Genomic DNA, 19,112 nt, shown 5'->3' on the forward strand with positions numbered 1-19,112 from the left:
TGTTGAGCCCTTAAACGGTCGCACATACGTGTAAGGAAGTCTGTAAATTGTCATGCAGATGTGGAAGATTTAGGCTGGATACAATGTACTGTGTGTGATATAGGAAACTCATGCTCATTCAGATGGTAATACATCTTGTTTAGATATTCTTCCCATGTATTTAGTATCTGAAGCTAGGGAATACATTTGGAACCGACGGCGTGAGCCGGAGGTTTCAAATGAAATGTTCCCGTGCTTCAAATCCTCAGTATCACCCGGAAATTGACCAACACATGATGGTTATCGACATTGTAAACAAAAAAGTAAACCAAAGGGTTTTACTGTCTGCACTCGTTTACATCGAGTACGGGTACAGCAATACTATGCTTGCTCGCCGCATGGAACTCTGGGTAGGAGAGTGTGGCCGTTTCAGTTAGTTCCCATGGTAGCATCTGGAGTTGCTCATTTGTGACGTCATTCTAACTTTACGTCACAATATGATTTCAATGACGTCACCACTGACGTTTACAGAACCAGTTACCTCAACTGGATAATATCAATATAGATCTCTTTCATTATGGCATTGCCAATAATGAATCTTATTCCACTTTGTTACCTTAGAAAGGCGAAAATATCACTTTGTCATGGTGACATGACGTCATTGAACATGGGTTCAAGCAGATATGGTTTTACTTTCCTCAATTTGACGACTTCAGCACTATGTAATGAAACATTATATTCGTGTTCATATGATACGATGTTTACCACACTCGTGCTTGGGTGACTTTTCATACAGCCCGCTCTCCGTCGGAAAATACCAACAATGTTGTATTTTGGCACTTGTGTTGTAAACATGGTATACATGAAATAGACATTCGTTTATTATTGTATTTCAGAAATGAGTTGGTCAAAAACAGTTTTTCGATCATTTTCAGATACATATGTCACAATATCGAATGTACCATATCAAGAAGTGTAATTTGATGACATCAGTAAAAATTCTTTTATTAGGGATTATTGAATAAGGCCTCCCAAAACTCCGGTGGTGTCATTTTTGTGAAACCAGGGCGTGCTGTAGTTCAATCTATGCATCGGACCATTCAGCTGATATGTTATCAAATCATCTAATTCAAGCCTTCAAGCACAAGTTATATTTTCCGCATCACAAGGAACTTCCGGTGACAGCATGGCGGCGAAAAGGAAAGCTCACGACTTGTCAAGCCCGTGGATTCGAAATAGCATATTACTACTGTGTAGTTTGGGCATAGTTATATCTGGGTATGCGTATCACGTTGAAATGTCCAAGGAGAAGGATGACTCGTACAGAGCCCTGTGTGATCTCAGTGAGACAATAAGTTGTTCCAAGGTGTTTACATCAAGGTAAATATACAGGGTTATAATATGATGGGGCCATATCAAGGTTCACCAATCCATCCGATTATTATTTGGAGCATGTCCTTGTTAACAACCTTGCGCGTTATGTCCATATGTGAATAAGGTAGCACTGCAATTTATCTGGTGTTTATAATGTTATTTACACTTGATGCAATGCTTCAGCCCAAAACAAAGCAAGTCTATATAATTCTCTCGGGCTCATGCTCATTGGCGTTCAGGTCATTGAGTCAATCAAAATATTGGGATCTCTCTCTCTCTCTCTCTCTCTCTCTCTCTCTCTCTCTCTCTCTCTCTCTCTCTACCTCTCTCTACCTCTCTCTACCTCTACCTCTACCTCTACCTCTCTACCCCTCTACCGGAGTAGGGGATATATGTGTCAGGCAGGCATTGTCACACACAAACACCTCCCCTTCAATATAGGTTTTTCACAATATACGTTGTTCGCTGGTCACATGGGAGGCATTTTAAGTTGTTCACTGGTCGCGAGGGGGCCATGGGCTCATGTACCCTACCTTAATTTTGAACAGTGAACAACGTATTTATCTTGCCGAACAACTGAATTTTAATTTTGAACTGTTTGAGGCACTACTGTTGGATGCGAGGCGAATCGTCATTTTGCAGACGACTCAAGGTAAAGAGATTTGGAGTTATCTCCCTTCCATCGATTTTCAATCTCAAAACATCGGTAATTTCTGTGCTTGATGCGTGATTCAGTGTTATTCGAGGTAAAAAAAGTACTACTGTGAAGCACCAGAAGAGTTCGAAATTCCCAGTGGTGTACATTCTAGCACGACATTGTGAGATACTCAATTCTGATTGGTTGACTGCTGCATGTGACCGTCCTTAAACCTAAATCAAAGGACCGCTAATTACACATCGACCGCTTCACCTGTGTATGAATACATAGCACTCGCTGACCTTTTTGTTTGTAAACAAACATGCCATTTGAATTAGACATAGGCGATTTTCACCTTGGTACCTTCTATGAGATATTCGGAGAAGAGAAATTTGATCTAAAACCGGAATGGTTCGATGACGACCTACTGGAATCAAGCGGTACAAATGAAACACAGGTACATCTTTCGGCACACATTGAGTGTCACTGAATTAACGCTAGATTCCACATAGAGCAGTGCCGGGTATTACGGAACTGCTAACATCACATCACGCCTAAGTTAGTCATTCCCCCGATGTTATAGCACAAATAAATACACAAAACGAACCTCACAGTATCTATAAATGCGGGGATGGAATTTTGTTCAGTGACGGCCGCTTGTTCAGTAATACCTGACACCGCTCTACAAAACAGTCATACAAGACTGTACTGCATACGGTTGCCACTCCAAAACAAAGCACAAAACAGTATGAATTGAAATGAAAATGAAATTTATTATTATAAACAGCAATAAACTTAAAATACATTAACATTATTTCCCCAGACACAACGCCATTACTCAGCCATCCTTCACACCGGCAATATGAAAACACTCGGCCTATCCCTAACCTGATGCCTTTGGTCCCTGCTGCATCGTCAGTTGTTGCACCATCCACATCTACTGTAAACGTGTCCAGTATTAAAACTAGCATGTCTGGTCTATTCCAAATTGGCAACAGCAGCGTGGTGATTAATAATTACTTCCGTGAGTAAGTTTGAAAGTTTGAAGCGACAACACTTTACGGTCGTCCTACTTGTAGGTCATGGGTGAGTCTATAGTAATGTACTCTAGGGGTGAGGTGATTTTTCGGTTGCATGTAATGGTAAAAAATTGTTTAGGGGTTCTACACTATGTAACTGACAGCATTGTATCCATATGTAAGAGACACAAACAAGTTGTTAGATCATCATGTTGGATGATTCCATATCAATTCCTGGAAAAACGCCCATCACAACTCTGCGCTGTTGCGTGCAAAAGTGTCCAGATTTCAAAAGCGTGTCAGTTGTGCTAGAATGGAGATAAAGGCATTCGGTTTTCATTTTTGCGGTCCTTTATCTGTTGATTTAAGACCGGTAAATGTTTCATTTAAAGCCTCATGCTAATGCGTTCGGCTTAAAATGACATTTGTGGTCCTTCATCTGTTGATTTAAGTCTTAAATCAACAGATAAAGGATCACAAAAATGAAAACAGAAAGCCTTTATCTCCTAATTTTTAACTGTTTGAAGCACTTCTGTTGAATGCGAGGCGAATCGCCATTTTGCAGATGACTCAAGGTAAAGAGATTTGGAGTTATCTCCCTTCCATTGATTTTCAATCGCAAAACATTGGTAATTTTTGTGCTTGATGCATCAGTCAGTGTTATTCGAGGTAAAAAAAGTACTACTGTGAAGCACCAGAAGAGTTCGAAATTCCCAGCAGTGTACCCCTGCCACATGAAGCAGGACTTAGATGCTGTTAGAGACATGAGGTTTGTCATTTCAACCACAAAGTTCAGCACAGAGCTTCAACCTGGGTCTGTTCTTGCAGCAGTTTACGGAGGAGATGATGTCCATAATGGAGCAATGCTGCGCAGAAGAAAAGGTCGCCAGAGCTCCACAGTTATCCACTGCATTGGTAGCAACCCTGTGTAGCAGTACAACAGTTGCATCAGAGCCACTGGATCAAGATTGCAGTAGTCATGGGGACAGCCAATCAGAAATTCAATGTCAAGATGATGAAGACCTGCTCACAAGTATCCAGCTTAAGTCTGCATTACAGGACAGCAGAAGTTTACAGTCTGCCTCCCATGTAGACATGGTACAAGTCACGGTAAACATGGGTCTTCATTGGCATCGCACTTTCAGGATCAACTTTACTCTACTGAGACTACTCACTGTGGGATTCACCTGTGCGAAGGCATTTGGACTCCTCTAGAGGTGGTCATCAGGAGCACTCACATGCGTGCAGGCCTGCACACACAGACTCCTACCATTATGAGGATGAAGGGGAAGTCGTTTTTCCAGACGCAGAAGTAACATCTTGGATTGTTGATGGTTTGGAATGAGAATCACCATCCAAGGAATCTAATGATGCACATACTTATAAGATGATTGAGGATGATTTTGATACGCTCACCGTTCTGCCAACTGAACCTCTATCTGAGATTCCAGATAATATACGCATGGCGTTTGATAAAGCAACTAAATATCAGGGTCAGCATATACTGACGTTCAACCCAAAGAAGTTTCCCCTGCACCGCATGGAGCCATTTACGATGACTTCTGATGAAGACAAAGATTACAAGCTTATATCAGAGTCTCGCGATACGTCTTATAGGGTTGAGGATTAGAGATGGTGCAATAGGATACAACTACCCAGCATTTGTTTTACGGACTTGCACAATCTAGAGCCGTCCACAAAACCCTGATCTCATGTTTCTAGGGCTCAACCTCCAAGGAAGATCGCATGATCTTAGTTTGCATTTCTGACTCAAAAGAAAGACCAGATATGTATCTGGCATCGACATCTTTTACGGAGGCGAGGTTTACTTTTGGCATGCACTTGGAGAGAAAACTACACCAAGCCTTTACTTAGAACTCCTTTGGCAGCCTCAACTTTATTAGGTGTTGGCATAGACAAAGTTGCAAGGAATGTTACTTCAAAGTCTCATGAAGTTAAGTTGTTTACTTGAGTGACAAAACCCATCGTGCAGTATCTACATCAACGAGGTCTATGCAGTGCTACCTAGATGACAGGATTCAAATACATCAAGATCCCAGTCACCATTCGCCTACTAACGCATTTGGGATGGCTTGTGAATCTACTCAAGTTGAAGCTACAACCATGGCAGGATAAGCAGTGTTTAGTGATGCAATTTCACACAGCTTAGAATTGCATACTTGTCCCGCAAGATTATTGGAACAAAATACAAGACATGATAGCGCAAGCAATACTCTCTCCATTGACACTTTGCAGTTGGCATTGTTTACTCGATCTACTGACATCACCCCAAGACATGACATGCAGGGGGAGGTTACAATAATATTATGCCTGTTTCAGAGATTTGTCAATGATCTCAGATCCGTTTGTTCTACTGGATTATCTGAAGATCCTAAGAGCCAGACTGCTTATTTCATCTATTCATAGATGCATCTCTCCAAGGATGGGGGTGCTCATCTCGACAAGGAAGTAGCATCAGGGAAGTGGTCAAGTGCACGCTCTACACATCAGTCTCCTAGAGATGAAAGCAGTGATAGGGAACACCAAACTCAAGACCCCACGATAGCATTCTGTATATACAAACAAGGGTCAACAAGGTCACCAAGTCTATTACAACTCACGTTTCACCTGTACAGCATCATCGACAAGCTGAACATATTTGTGAAAGTGTGCGACATTCCAGGTACAAAAAATGTCATAGTAGACACTCTATCTCAGCCACTGCTGCCGTCTCCAACAGAATGGATGCTACATCCAAAAGCATTCCGGCTCATAATACAGACGTCAGGATCCCCAATAATAGACCTGTTTCCAACCAAGTTCAACAAACAGATACAAATGTTTGTGTCACCAGTACCAGATCCACAAGCCTGAGCAACAGACGCTCTCAGCATATTGTGGGAGGGACTAAACATGTACACATTTCCACCTCCAGTACTAATACCTCAGGTATTACAGAAAATCAAGCAGACAAAATATAACTGAATTTGTCCGCGCCCAACTGGCCAGCAAGGGTGTTGTTTCCCAACCTCCTACAAGACCTTGGAAATCTTGCCTTAAAACTACCAGAATGGCCGAATCGTCTAAGTCATCCACACACCAAGTAACGTGTCAATATTCCCACTGCACGTATTAAACATATTAAGACTTGTTTGAAGAAACAAGGATATTCCGCAAGAGCGGCAAAGGCTGTCACTTTTGTGTTACGCATATCTACTTGGACCCTTCATGATGATAGGTGGAAGAGATTTGAGATATATGCAAGGCAGAAAGGATTTACGGCAAGTAAAGCATCTCATCCTCAAGTGGCTGATTACTTATGTCATTTGAGACGCACAAGACACCTAAAAGGCTCAATGTTACCAACGTACATAACAGCACTCAGTACAGTCACGATAAAGAGTGGCCTAAAGTTGACTTTAGTACCAGAACTACTGGCATTACTACGTTTTTCTTTTAAGACCAACAAAATAAATTCAGGGCTCTTGCATGGGATCTCAATGTAGTGCTACATCATACAAGCAGATCAGATATCCTTGTACATGTTACCGCAGAAAACACAATTTCTGGTTTCCCTAGCAAAAGCCGCCCAGATGTCAGAAATACATGCACTGGATTATGCATGAACATGCTACCACAAGCCTCCAACCCACTCAAAGTAAGTGCCCTAGCCTCAACATTTGCTTTTACAGGGGAATTTGCTTGATAACAACTATAATAGAGGGCTGCTTTTGGAAATCCCTTATGGTATTTGCCAACCACTACCTGAGAGATATCGCCATCAAAGACGTCACTGGCATTCACCAGTTCGATCCACTGGTTGTAGCTCAAGAAGTAACAGTGACTTGTCGATGCCAGTACACAAATCTTTTTGTAGCCATGGCTAGTTTTGCCGAAGAGAAAAACTGACTTAGAGTTATCTCCCTTCCATTGATTTGCATTCACAAAATATCATTAATTTTTTTATATCACTCATGAGTCAATGTTATTCGAGATAAAGAATTACTATAAGAAAGTACCGAATGAGTTGCCATTGGCTTGGCAGTGGGGTACATTGAAATGTTACTTGCTTGTGAGTGGGATGCATTGAAAATAGTAGCCAATCAGAAAATGACATTTATGTGTGAGGTGAGGTAAAGTACAAAATCAATGACACCCCCTGGCCCCTCCCCCCAGTAAATGTTTACAAAATTGATGACCTCCGTAGAACGAAATGATGACTCTACTTTAATATCATCATCACCACTTGTACATGAATAGAGACTTTTTGTGTTTTAAACTGTTTGAGAGGCATTGTAGAAGTTGTGGTAGTATGAATTTCAAGTCTTTTTGAATAATCAACTTCTTAATTGTACAATAGGCTGTTGCACAGTGAGGAAGTTGATTATCCTTAAAACTTTATTTCATAATAGTTTATGTACTATGACTGCATAATTTTCACATTAAAAAAAGTCATTAATTCATTTTCCCATCAATCACAATTTTGCTTGTCAGTCTTTTAGCCTATTCTTCAATGCTTAAAATGTTGTTTTGAGAGGTTACCACCAAACTCTACCTTGGCCCTTGGAGCCCCTGACAATAATGAGGGTTTTGGAACCCTTTTGCAATGAAACAACCCATTTCAAGTGGTAGTTTAGGTTCTTCAGATTAAGGATATGGGTTAGTTATCTCTTTTGATAAATTATTGAAACCCAGCAGAAATAATTGTTGAGGTAGACAACCTGGTGTATAGACTTGTCTTTCTTAAGGCTGTGAAGGTTAAGGTCAGGGTGAAGTACGTAGTGTTCATTCAAGGCACTGCATGGAATGGGACCTTGATCACTTGTAAGCAAGATCTGGTTATTTTTAAAGGTCACATGCAACGTAAAACACAACTTTGCAGATTCTGAAAGCTTTTGGTATGCACTTACCGAAACAATTCAGCAAAGATAACAATGCAACCTATAAAGTTAACACCCCACCACCACCACCCCCACCCCCACCCCCATCCCCCCGCGAAATCAGAGTGATTCACTGATGTTCCCCCAGTTCTAGTGAATCATTTGAACTCCTATTTCGCACGCAGGCTTTTTTTCATCGCATTGTTTTTTTCAACTTTATAGGTTGAATTGGTAAGTGCATACCGAAAGCTATCAGAATCTTCAAAGTTGTGTTTTACGTTGCATGTGACCTTTAAGTGTGATTCATCTACAACCTGATGATTTAGCCGTGCAAAGAAATTTTGTAAATGATTAGAGACCTCAACATGTGATGAACTACTTGTACACACGAACTGTCATCACTGCATTTGCTTTACTGTCTCATTGTTATGTTGTAGATGGGGAAGAGGATTTGGCCTGATCGACAGAATTGTTGGACGTGAAAGCTTACTGAACCAGCCTAACAGTGTATTTGGAATGATCTTCTATGCTTTTCAAGTCACTATAGGTTTGTGCAGAAGACTACAGAGATATATTGAGACAGTCTACATTACATGTCATTATGATCCTTGGGTGAGGATAGTATTGGGTACTCCCTAATATCTTCAGTCTATTTTAAAATAAGAATTTGATATGAATTTGCAAATTTAAACTGTAAATTTTCTAATTAATTTGTGTGTTAACATTCTCGGATCCTAGTCAAAAGGGCTGCATAACCAAAGGGCCGCAAAATGAAAAAGTCAAAAGGGCCACAAGAAAGTCAAAAGGGCCGCAAACCCCTAGTCAAAAGGGCTGCATCAAAAAGTCAAAAGGGTCTCAGACTCCTAGTCAAAGGGGCCACATATAAATAAAATAATAATAATAACATAATAATAACATTAGAAAGAAAAAAATGACAAACAATATATTATGTAATGGTTATACATTTCATTTCAGTATCAAAACACTTCCCATTTATGATTATGATAAATAAAATGGTACCACAAAGCACCAGCAAGAAACTAAAATATTACACAAAAACACAATATATTTCTTTCATGCCCTAGTTCTGTTTCATTTAATTTTATTCAAGAGATTTCATTCAACATTCACACTTGGCTGGTCCTGTCAGCCTCGAACACACGCATTCTTGTCTTGTCTCCATTCTTGAAGAGCTGCCAGGCAGCAAAGACCTCCTCCTGGGTCTTGCTGGCTGTTCTTCTTGTGTACACTTTCAGTTTTCCATCACGCAAAAGTCTAGTTTGGAGATTCAACTGCCTTGCCTTCACATGTAGAGCAGGGATAAGTTTGTACAGGTCAAGAGTCCGCTCCCCATTCCTACTGTTCATCTGTCTGTTCCAGCCTGAATACAGAATTATATGTAAAATCTTATTAGTATGCTATTACATGATATGATATCAAGTTACCTTCAACATGGTTGTTGGCACTTATTGACTGGATGAAGACAGACCAGCTGCTGATAGGGAATGTGCTGCTGGCCGTCCACTGACTGCTAAAGTACTCGCATAGAGACTTGAGACCAGAGTCTCCTTCACCTGGAATTCAGATTAGAATCAAGATTAGCTGAAACAATACTCATCTGTCCTTGTTAATCATCTTATTACATAAGCATTCACTTAATCCCATTTTCAGTTAATTGAGTAGTAGCTGGTTAGTCACTTCAATGCGAGTGTATTTAAGGCTCTCACATACTAATTAAGATTTTAACAAAACATCTTAACGAGTTAACGACATACCTTCATTCTCACTTGCGCCTGCTGAAGCGAGGTGTCTTTGTTTTGAAGCACTGTTGCAGCACACCGGGTTCACCGACTACAACGCCTGTAAACCTTCTGACCTCATATTTGCTGAAAACCAAAGGGAAAGGCACTGAATCAAAACCAAACAATGTTAAATTAACAATTAATTTAAAATTGTAAAATTGAAGTTATTTATACTGTTTTATCACATCATCCACTTAAATCTTATATTCATATGAATTACTTTAGTTATTAATTCATATGTGTTTTTTTCAAATAATGACATGTCAAAAACTTTGAAAGGGAAACCAATTATAGAGTGGATGAAAACACATGCATGTTTAATTTTTGTTGTTGCTTTTTCTATTTCAACTTTCTATGGCACTATTTTATATTCTATGTGTAGGGCTTAGAGGAATATTTCAGCGATCATCAGCGTCAGAGGCTATACAGTTTCAGAGGGATAGTAAACATGTTAAAGTTCAGAAAGGTGTGCAGAAATCACACAACATCACAATAGATTAATTTCAGGATCCCTTGGTGTCAGAATCAGGGTCTGACCTAGCTATGAAATGTAAAGAACAAATGAACTCAAATTTTTTGTGCTGTTTTTATCATTACATTTGAAACTCATTCTTGAAAAACTTGTGGTTAATTCATACCAAGCGATTAAAAGTTGCCTAAAAGCTGTTTGCTTCTCTCTTGCCTACCAACAAAACCACAGACAGGTTAGGTAACTGTCGCCAGAGCCCTGCAGTGATGTCATGGAAGGAATGATTTTCAGTTAGTTGTATAGAAAAACGTGTAAGAAACTCATTGTTGATTGCTCCTTTGGGTCAGTTGATGCTGTCACCATGGACAGACCCCCAGTTTCTGCTAAATGGGTTGTTTGTACAAACAGGACAAATTGTTATGGATAACAACTTCTTTATTGGATGATTGTGACGTTTCGGTACAGATTCTTGTACCGTTGTCAAGCAGGAATGATGCATAAAATCGGGAACTTGTATATATATATATATATACTAATAAAAACAATGAGATAACATAGTATACAAAGAAAACACAATTGACAACTGGAGCAACATAATGCCATGATTGGAGAAGCAGAAAGCTGGAGAAGCCAGTAGTACACAAAGGATAGTGAATGGAAGCCAGACATGTACAAATAAAGGGGGTTACAATGAAGGAATTACAGTGGAGGATGATATGTTTATACAATTGATTGGGCTTGGTAGAGGAGTGCATCATAAGCAGATGGAATGAAATATCCTTGGTCATGGTTGATGGGGGCTTGTGGCGTTTGATGTGAATGGCTTCAGTGAGCTTGTGCTTGGTGAAGTCTGTTTGGTTGTTGGTTAGGATTGTGATGTCAGACCACTCTATTTGATGATTAGGGTTTTCTTTGATGTGGTCCGAGATGGCTGATTTGCTGTCCGAGTTAGTAACAGAGGTGCGATGTTCTTTGATGGGTCATGATGTTTCACCCATGTAGCTTTGTCCACAATCACAGTTTATTTTATATATAGCACATTTCGGGTTGTTGTTGTTGACAGTGGGTTGTTTTCTTCCGTTAGCATGGAGGAGGTTGTTGAGGCTGGAGGACGCTTGGAAGGTTGTGTCAATGTTAGCTTGTTGTTTCAAGAGCCGGCTGATCTTAAGCGATATTTTACCAACGTAGGGAATGGATATCTTGATTGGGACTGATTCTGGTTTAGGTCTTTTGGTAGGGGTCGACAGTGTGGCTTCAATGGTTCGGTTGACTATTTCAGGCGGGTAGTGGTTACGTTCTACAAAGACTTTCCTCAGGTGTTCAATTTCCTCACGTAGATTGGTGAGCAGGTGTTTTTGGCTATTCTGGTCAATGTAGAGATGACGCCAATCTTGACTTTGGGGGGATGGTTGGACTTGTAGTGGATGTATTGATATGGGTAGGTTTTCTGTACACAGAGGTCTGATGTTGGTTATAGGAAGTGCGGGAATACAAGGAGATCGAGGAAAGGTAGTTGGTTGTTGTGCTCTGTTTCAATTTTGAATTTGATGCGGTGATGTAGTTCGTTGAGATGGGCGAGAAGCTGAATGGGATCTTGCTCAGGTTGAAGGACAACAAAGGTGTCATCCACTTAGCGGTACCAGCAGGAAGGTTTGAAGGGTGCTGTTTCTAGAGCTTTATCTTCAAGGTCGGTCATATAAATTTCCGTTAGGATGGGGGATAGTGGGGAGCCCATAGGTAGTCCATGGACTTGCTCATAGATGGCATCACCCCAGGTGAAATAGGTGGAGTTGATGCAGGCGGAGGTGAGGCTGATGATAGAGTCAGTAGAGAGGCTGGTGTTGAGGGGTTGTTGAAGATTGTCAATTCTGTGGCGTAGTGCCCGGAGAGCTTCTTCACGACGTACATTGGTGAATAGATCCACAACGTCATAACTGATCATGGGACCTGGGTTGATGATGTCATGGATCTTGGTACAGAAGTCGGTTAAGTCGCTGATGAAGGAGTTGGCAGATTTACCTAGTGGTGAGAGTACTTGGGTAAGGTGCTGGGTGGTACTGTAGAATACGCTGTCAGGGGAACAGACTAGTAGACAAGTTTTGACGGGGTTCTTGTGGATTTTGACTGTGCTGGCTGGGGGTGAGATACTGTCAGTTTTTGATACAGACCTGTTGAGAGTTCATGTTTATTGTGGAGCGTCTTTAACGTAGCCTTGTGCTGACGTTTAAGCTTGGCAGTAGGATCCGTCTTCATCTTCCTGTAGGTTGAGGTGTCATCTAGGAGGTTGTCCACCATGGAGCGGCAGTGGTCTTTGTCTAGGATTACAGTGGCTCTGCCCTTGTCAGCTTGGGCGATGACAATATCTGGATCCTGCTTTAGTTGTTTAATGGCTTGTTTCTCAGCTGGCGTGATATTGGGTTTTTGAGGTTGGGCTTTCTGGAGAATGCTGGTGATCTGGTGTCTGATGAAGTCAATCTTTCCACCGGGTGCAAGCTGTTGGAGACCTTTCTCAATGTTGGCAACAAAGATGTCCGAATTGATTTTGGGTGGTGTGGGGGCAAATTTGAAACCTTTGGCAAGGACACTGACCTGTTGGTTGGTGAGTTGCTTCTTGCTGAGGTTGACGACTGTCTTGTGGATATCTGGGCTTGTGGTCTTCTTCCGTTTGGTTGCTGTGGTGGTGAGTTGTTGTAGCTTCTTGATGTGTCCTGCCTTGGTTGAGGTTGTGTTTCCTTTGTATACTATGTTATCTCATTGTTTTATTAGTATATATATATATATATATATATATACAAGTTCTGGATTTTATGCATCATTCCTGCTTGACAACGGTACAAGAATCTGTACCGAAACGTCGCAATCATGCAATAAAGAAGTTGTTATCCATAACAATTTGTCTTATTTGTACACCTCAACTTCTAAAATGCCACTCAGACAAGGGTTGTTAGTAGGTGCAAAGTGAGCATTGTGGAATGGTTTGCCCCCTACCTTGCTTCCAGGATAGAAAATGCTTTTGAGATTTGTTTTCATTGAGTCATAAAATCAAAACTACTAACTACTTGTAGTAAATCATTGCTGGCCAAAAGGACTTTGCATGAACATAACGATTTCTTCCTTGGAAGTGGGGTGGGGGTCGAAGTGACACTGTTGTCATAAGGTTGACTTCTGGTAATTAAAGATAGATATGAGTAGTTTTAATGTCAGGGTTTCGTTTATAACGATGTCAGTGATTTATGTATTTGCACCCCCTAGAGTATATGTGATCTTTAAGTCTTAACCCAATATGGCTTACTGCATGTCTTCAAACAGTTTTTCTTGCAAGCTCTTCCAAAATGGGAAAGTTCTATTTTTTCAGAGATGATTTTTATCCACCCTTGAAGAATCAGCCAACTTAAAAGTGATATAATAAACATGACACATATTATATTATATTATTAAAAAAATGCTTTTGTAGTGTTCAGTTCTGATTGATATGTTCATCCAGTATGACTCCCTGCTGGTATGGAGAAACACATCAAATATACAGGATTCCTACATTGTGGGAGACAATATACAGCCAAAGGATCATTGACCCTTCTTATAACATTTCTGTTAAACAGAAGCTTCCATACATATTTTTCCTTATCCTGACTCATGTTTATTATGCTTATCTCCATCTTCTATGCAACAGATTATGGAACACTTGAATCCCTTGGAAGAGGAGGTATAAGTTCACTCACCCATGAGTTGCCTCCCTTGAATCCTTTCCCGCCAAAATGGTCATGTGACTTGCCATGCTTGTCACTATCTCCTTCATCGCTCATGTGGATTGTTGGATGAGCACCATTTCCTTTTTATATTTAGTACCTTTATCTAAATTAGGCTGTTTATGGTTTTTGACGATATTTCGCTTTCATGGTATGGTAAAATTTTGAGAAAATTATACATATTTTGCGCCTTTTATTCATCACAGAGCAGTGTCGGGTATTACCAAACAAAATTCCATTTCCGCATTGTTCGCTCAATTTGCCGATCGCTACAGCAATTTTCACCCGCATGCATTGAAATAGGAACTTTCTCTACCGGAAAAACAAGTGTCTGTACCTTAAATATATTTCAAAAGACGCGGAGAATAAAACTCATGAAAAGACAAGCAAGTGGCATCACATCCTTAAACGTTGTACGTATATTGTCAATGAGATGGCTAAGCCAACAAGTCTTGATGAAAACTGGGATACCCCATTCTAAATATAGCACCATGTCTATTTAATTGCATTACGCAGTTCCAAACCATAATGCAAAGCTTTGTCAGCCATATATGGACTGTATCGTCCGATCAACAACTAACCCTTCATTATGCAACCCTGTCGTCCTTTACCGAACAAGCGCCATTGACCTCAGCAATTTTCGCTACTCAACTATATGCCTAAGGGCGTTTGTGTCGCTTATTTGTTGATAGTAATAAACGGTTTTTAATTACTCCATCTGGTTTATAAAGAGTCAAGACAAACACAAAACAAGATATTTGTACCTGTCTCCATTCTTTAGCCGTATGTTTTAGAATTGAACTTGTTCTGTGTACACAAATAATCTTTAACTTTGGAAATGTGCCCTGCTGATAAAAACACGATGATCGTTCATAAAGGAATCGGTGTTACTGTACAAGCTATTGCATTCTCTCAAGCCAAATATTTAAAAATCAGACAATAACTCCAAACATTAGTGCGGGGAACAACTTACTTTTACATCAGGAACATATTTGTTGAAACATAAGAAGACAAGAAGATTGCTCAACAAGATTGCACCACAACCAGAAGAACATTCTTTGGCCTGACAAGATCTAGAGCGATCAACGAGGCATTGATATCCAGGCTCCAGAACCCTATGACTGAAGGAGACAGAATGACCCTATCATCAGGTAACTGAGAAGGACCGGCTCTTCATGTCCTAGCGTGTCCTAGCATCAGCGGGTCTCACACTACTACGAACACAAGGTCTACTATCTGCTAAGAGCTCCTTTGGCAGTGCCTACTATCTTTGGTGGGGAGATCAATGAAGTTGCCTAGGAAGTCACACATGAATCCAGAGAAGTCAAGTCCATCAACACATTGGCTAACATCATCTGTCAAACGCCACAGAGGTACGTACAGCAACAAGTCAAAGTTCTCTGGAAGGTGAAAGGTGAATGCTCCAGCTCCAGTGGCAGGAAGAGTTCCTTTTGTCACTCATCCGGAATGATAGGGCAGCATTGGGTGAGGATGTACTCACAGAAGTTCCGGAAGATCAAGAAGTTGCAGATGGTGTTCGGAATGCTGAACAATTCCATCCCCAGTTGTTTTGTACAATCCACAAAGGCACTGGGAAAATTTAGCAATATTTTGGAGGACAACGTGTCTCAAGTGCTGTGATATCTGCATGCCAAGCAAACTCATGGAAACCCATTGAATGTTCTAGCTAGACATATGGACCATATCAAGACTTGCTTAAGACTTGACCTGAGCAGTCACAGCAGTATCACTAGCTCTATACAGATCAACTCACAAAAGGTACGACGACATGTGGCAGAGATTTGAACAATATCCAAGAGGTGGAATGTCTGTGTCACCAATCATCCAAACCACATGAAGTCAGAGCTGTGGCATCTACAGCCCCTCTGCATGGAAACTGCTTAATTACAGTGGTAATGGGGGGGCTGCATTTGGATGTCAGATACACTGTTTACTAACCAGTACCTGAGAGACCACATGTTGTAGCACAACAAAGGCGCTGTGTTGTAATCTCACCCTTTATCATGTGATAACCTTCACTGTGCCGTGCTATGGGTTAAGAGTCCATGCGTACGTCTAGGACAGGCTAACATGTGTGATCAAGACCCTGTACTTGTAAGGAAGGTACCTGTACGCATAAAGGGTTGCAAATCTTATGATAAGTAAGATATCATAACCCGTGAGTTGCAGTAGATAACTAACTAGTATATCTAAAAATCCACACGAATCTGAGAGATTCACTTGTCTTATAGAAGCTTGACAAGATGTGAGGTCTCCCCTCCCCAACCCACCTCAACTCATGGGTGAATGAACTCTGACGAACTTCAAGGAAACTACAAGGGATTCAGGCGTTCCACTATCATTTGCATAGAAGATAAGCATAATAAGTATGAGTCGGGATAAGTATAAAATATCAATTTTACATTTGTTAATGCTTGTTTTGTCTTGTTTTGCCACATTAATACATGTACAGTAGCATCTCGTTGTTTGCATCAGCCCTGCACACTCCACCATAATGAGGGATGGTGGAGAAGTGTTATAGTTAAAGCATTTGCTTGTCATGCCAAAGACCCAGATTAAATTCTCCACACGGGTACAATGTGTGAAGCCCATTTCTGGTGTCCCCTGCCATGATATTGCTGGAATGTTACTAAAAGTGACATAAAACCATACTCACTCGTTCACAAATTTTGATCATCAGTCTTGTGTTTCAGCATACAACCCGTCCACATTTGGAGCAGTGGTACAGTTAGTGTCATCTATGATCGCAAACGTCGGCTCCATCTACCTGGCATACATCCTGTTCTTTGTGCTGAAGGACGTGTGTATTGTGTGTATGAGCATGTACATCATCAACTTCCTGCTCCTCCTCTGCAGCATCTCCAAGTTGAGGCAGGCAATGGCTGCTCAGTCCCGGAAGCAGAGGTGATGGCAGTTCGTGACACTGATGCAAGGACTCTCCTCCAGAACCTCATACTTGTTGATAGTCTTACCACTTGTTTAGAATAACCTTTTAAATATGGCTGGTCCAGTATTTCAGTGGTTTTGAGTATATGCTGTTCACTTATTGCTGCACAATGTGTCCTGAACCAACTTGATGCTGCCTGGCTTTACCATTTTATCATGTTATTTATTTGTGGTGATCAATTTTATAGTCTTAATACAAAGAAGGAAGGCAGCATCAGTTTACCATTAATCTAATCTCAGGTGAGGTATTGAAATGATATTACTTTGCACTATCATGAGTTTTGCTAAGCATGTGATTATTTCATGATATATTATGATGCAAATATAAGAGGTCTATTATTGTAATATTAATAGTTTTTTTTCCAGTTGCAGGCATTCTTTTTGTCAAGGTGGCATTTGAAAGACTTATGATATGACTAAACATGTCTGTGATGCTTAGCCATGTATGACTATGTACTGAACTGGTAACCAGCAGTCAGGGATGAGTCTTTATGAGCAATGGCAGTCTGTGGTTCGGTCAGTCCAATCTGTGTATGACTGACTGCCTGCAGCCCAAGTAGTGATGATTGTCTGCAGCCTACTTGTAGAGAGATGTTGTTTGGAGTCATTGTAGTTCACATACCTCTTAAGTGCCTGAAATCATCACATTTGCATATGGTTATCATCTACTTAAGGTACTGTTTGTTGTAGAGTCTGTTGTACATGGAATTATTCCACATGAACTGTCCATTATATGTGTGCATACATTCATGTCTAGATTCCAATGATTTGTGTAAATGTTGCTCAATATGACCTCACATGTTGAAAGTGGTAAATATACTTAATGCTCTTGTCACCTTGTCTTGTCTATCACACCTGGATTCTTTACATGCAGTGAAGCTGCCTGCCTCCAGGATTCATGGGAGCATTCAGTTTTCTCAATGCAAGCAAACCCTTTGTCTTCAGATTTCATGTAGGCTTTCATAATGTCACAAGTAGATATGTGAGTGAGCGAGTTTAGTTTTACGCCGCACTTAGCAATATTCCAGCTATATGGTGATGGTCTGTAAATAATCAAGTCTGGACCAGACAGTCTAGTGATCAACAACATGAGCATCGATCTGCGCAATTGGGAACCGTTGACTTGTCAACAAAGTCAGCAAGCCTGACCACCTGATATTCGCCTCTTACGACAAGCATAGTCGCCTTTTGTGGCAAACATGGGTTGCTGAAGGCCTATTCTACCCTGGGACTTTCACGGGTCCACAAGTAGATATGTACGATTCTGGTCCTTGCAGGTGTTTATGTACAATCACCTGTCAAAATACTGGACATCAGAAAAATTAATTTTACAGGTGTACAACACGAAAGTTGTAAGTTAGCATATCCATTTCCCTTTAAAGCCCACAACAAATCATGGAGCACCTTTAGAATTCAGCACCACAATTCCTCATGAGGACGTTCTCAGCCTTAGGTCACATGTCCCTGAGACAGGCAAGCAGTTTGTGAGAACCCGTCGGACGCGAACCCGCGACCGTCGGATTGTTAGTCTGACAGCTTACCGACTGAGCTACATCCACACTGTTGCACAAATTCCTGTAACGTCATGGAAATGAACGGAAAGAGTCGAATAGGTTACGGACAATTACGAACGTTGCTGGTAGACTAGGTGTCTCGTGATTTGGCACACTCGTCCTTTTCCATAATCTACAAGATACCGTGTTGTGTCGAATGAGTCGATATGGTTCGAACTGAAAACGGTTGTCGATGTCAGGCGTCAGCTGTCGATTTCACATTGCATGCATGAATGACGTGCTTGTATAAAAATCTTTGGGTGCTTTCATGACAGGAAAGTTTTGCAGGGAACACAGTAAGGATAATATGGATCACGCTAAGGAATGAGTGAGATGGGCATGTCTAGTGACGGCACGAGGGCAAGTTAGACTTTGAATCATTGCAGAACATACATAGGCCCAAATCATAAGCTAGTACAGATTAGACAAGGTCTTCCATATCAACTGACCCTTTAAATATGCATAGGAAATTGATATGCAGTTACCTGATTTACGAAGACTAAAATATATTTCCTTGGTGTGAGACTTGCTCAAGAAACAAACTCTACTCAAGTCCACCTTGTAAAGGCTCACACGTTCGACATCAAGTTCACCACTTGCCAGATGTGCTCATGCCTGCCGAATTTCCCAGATCTGAGCATAGTAAGACTCTCCGAACATAACATGAAATAAGAACAGACACCACC

General features: G+C 40.8%; 1 protein-coding gene across 1 annotated transcript; it reads left to right on the forward strand.

Annotated features, from left to right (window-relative positions):
* Positions 1-918: 918 nt before the first annotated feature.
* LOC137282140 (vitamin K epoxide reductase complex subunit 1-like protein 1) lies at positions 919-17,708 on the forward strand. Its single transcript, XM_067813871.1, has 3 exons — positions 919-1,359; positions 8,327-8,436; positions 16,621-17,708. The coding sequence occupies exons 1-3, from the start codon at positions 1,166-1,168 to the stop codon at positions 16,833-16,835; spliced, it is 519 nt and encodes a 172-aa protein (XP_067669972.1). The 5' UTR covers positions 919-1,165; the 3' UTR covers positions 16,836-17,708.
* The last annotated feature ends 1,404 nt before the right edge of the window (positions 17,709-19,112 follow it).

The sequence above is a fragment of the Haliotis asinina genome, chromosome 1, assembly GCF_037392515.1.
Source record: "Haliotis asinina isolate JCU_RB_2024 chromosome 1, JCU_Hal_asi_v2, whole genome shotgun sequence".
Classification (NCBI taxonomy): domain Eukaryota; kingdom Metazoa; phylum Mollusca; class Gastropoda; order Lepetellida; family Haliotidae; genus Haliotis; species Haliotis asinina.

What these genes read in the sequence shown, in the direction of transcription:
- LOC137282140 (XM_067813871.1), top strand. Translation starts at nt 1,166, where the DNA reads ATGGCGGCGAAAAGGAAAGCTCACGACTTGTCAAGCCCGTGGATTCGA. An exon ending in TCCAAGGTGTTTACATCAAG is followed by an intron (nt 1,360 to 8,326) that starts GTAAATATACAG and finishes GTTATGTTGTAG; the next exon opens with ATGGGGAAGAGGATTTGGCC. An exon ending in TGCTTTTCAAGTCACTATAG is followed by an intron (nt 8,437 to 16,620) that starts GTTTGTGCAGAA and finishes CTTGTGTTTCAG; the next exon opens with CATACAACCCGTCCACATTT.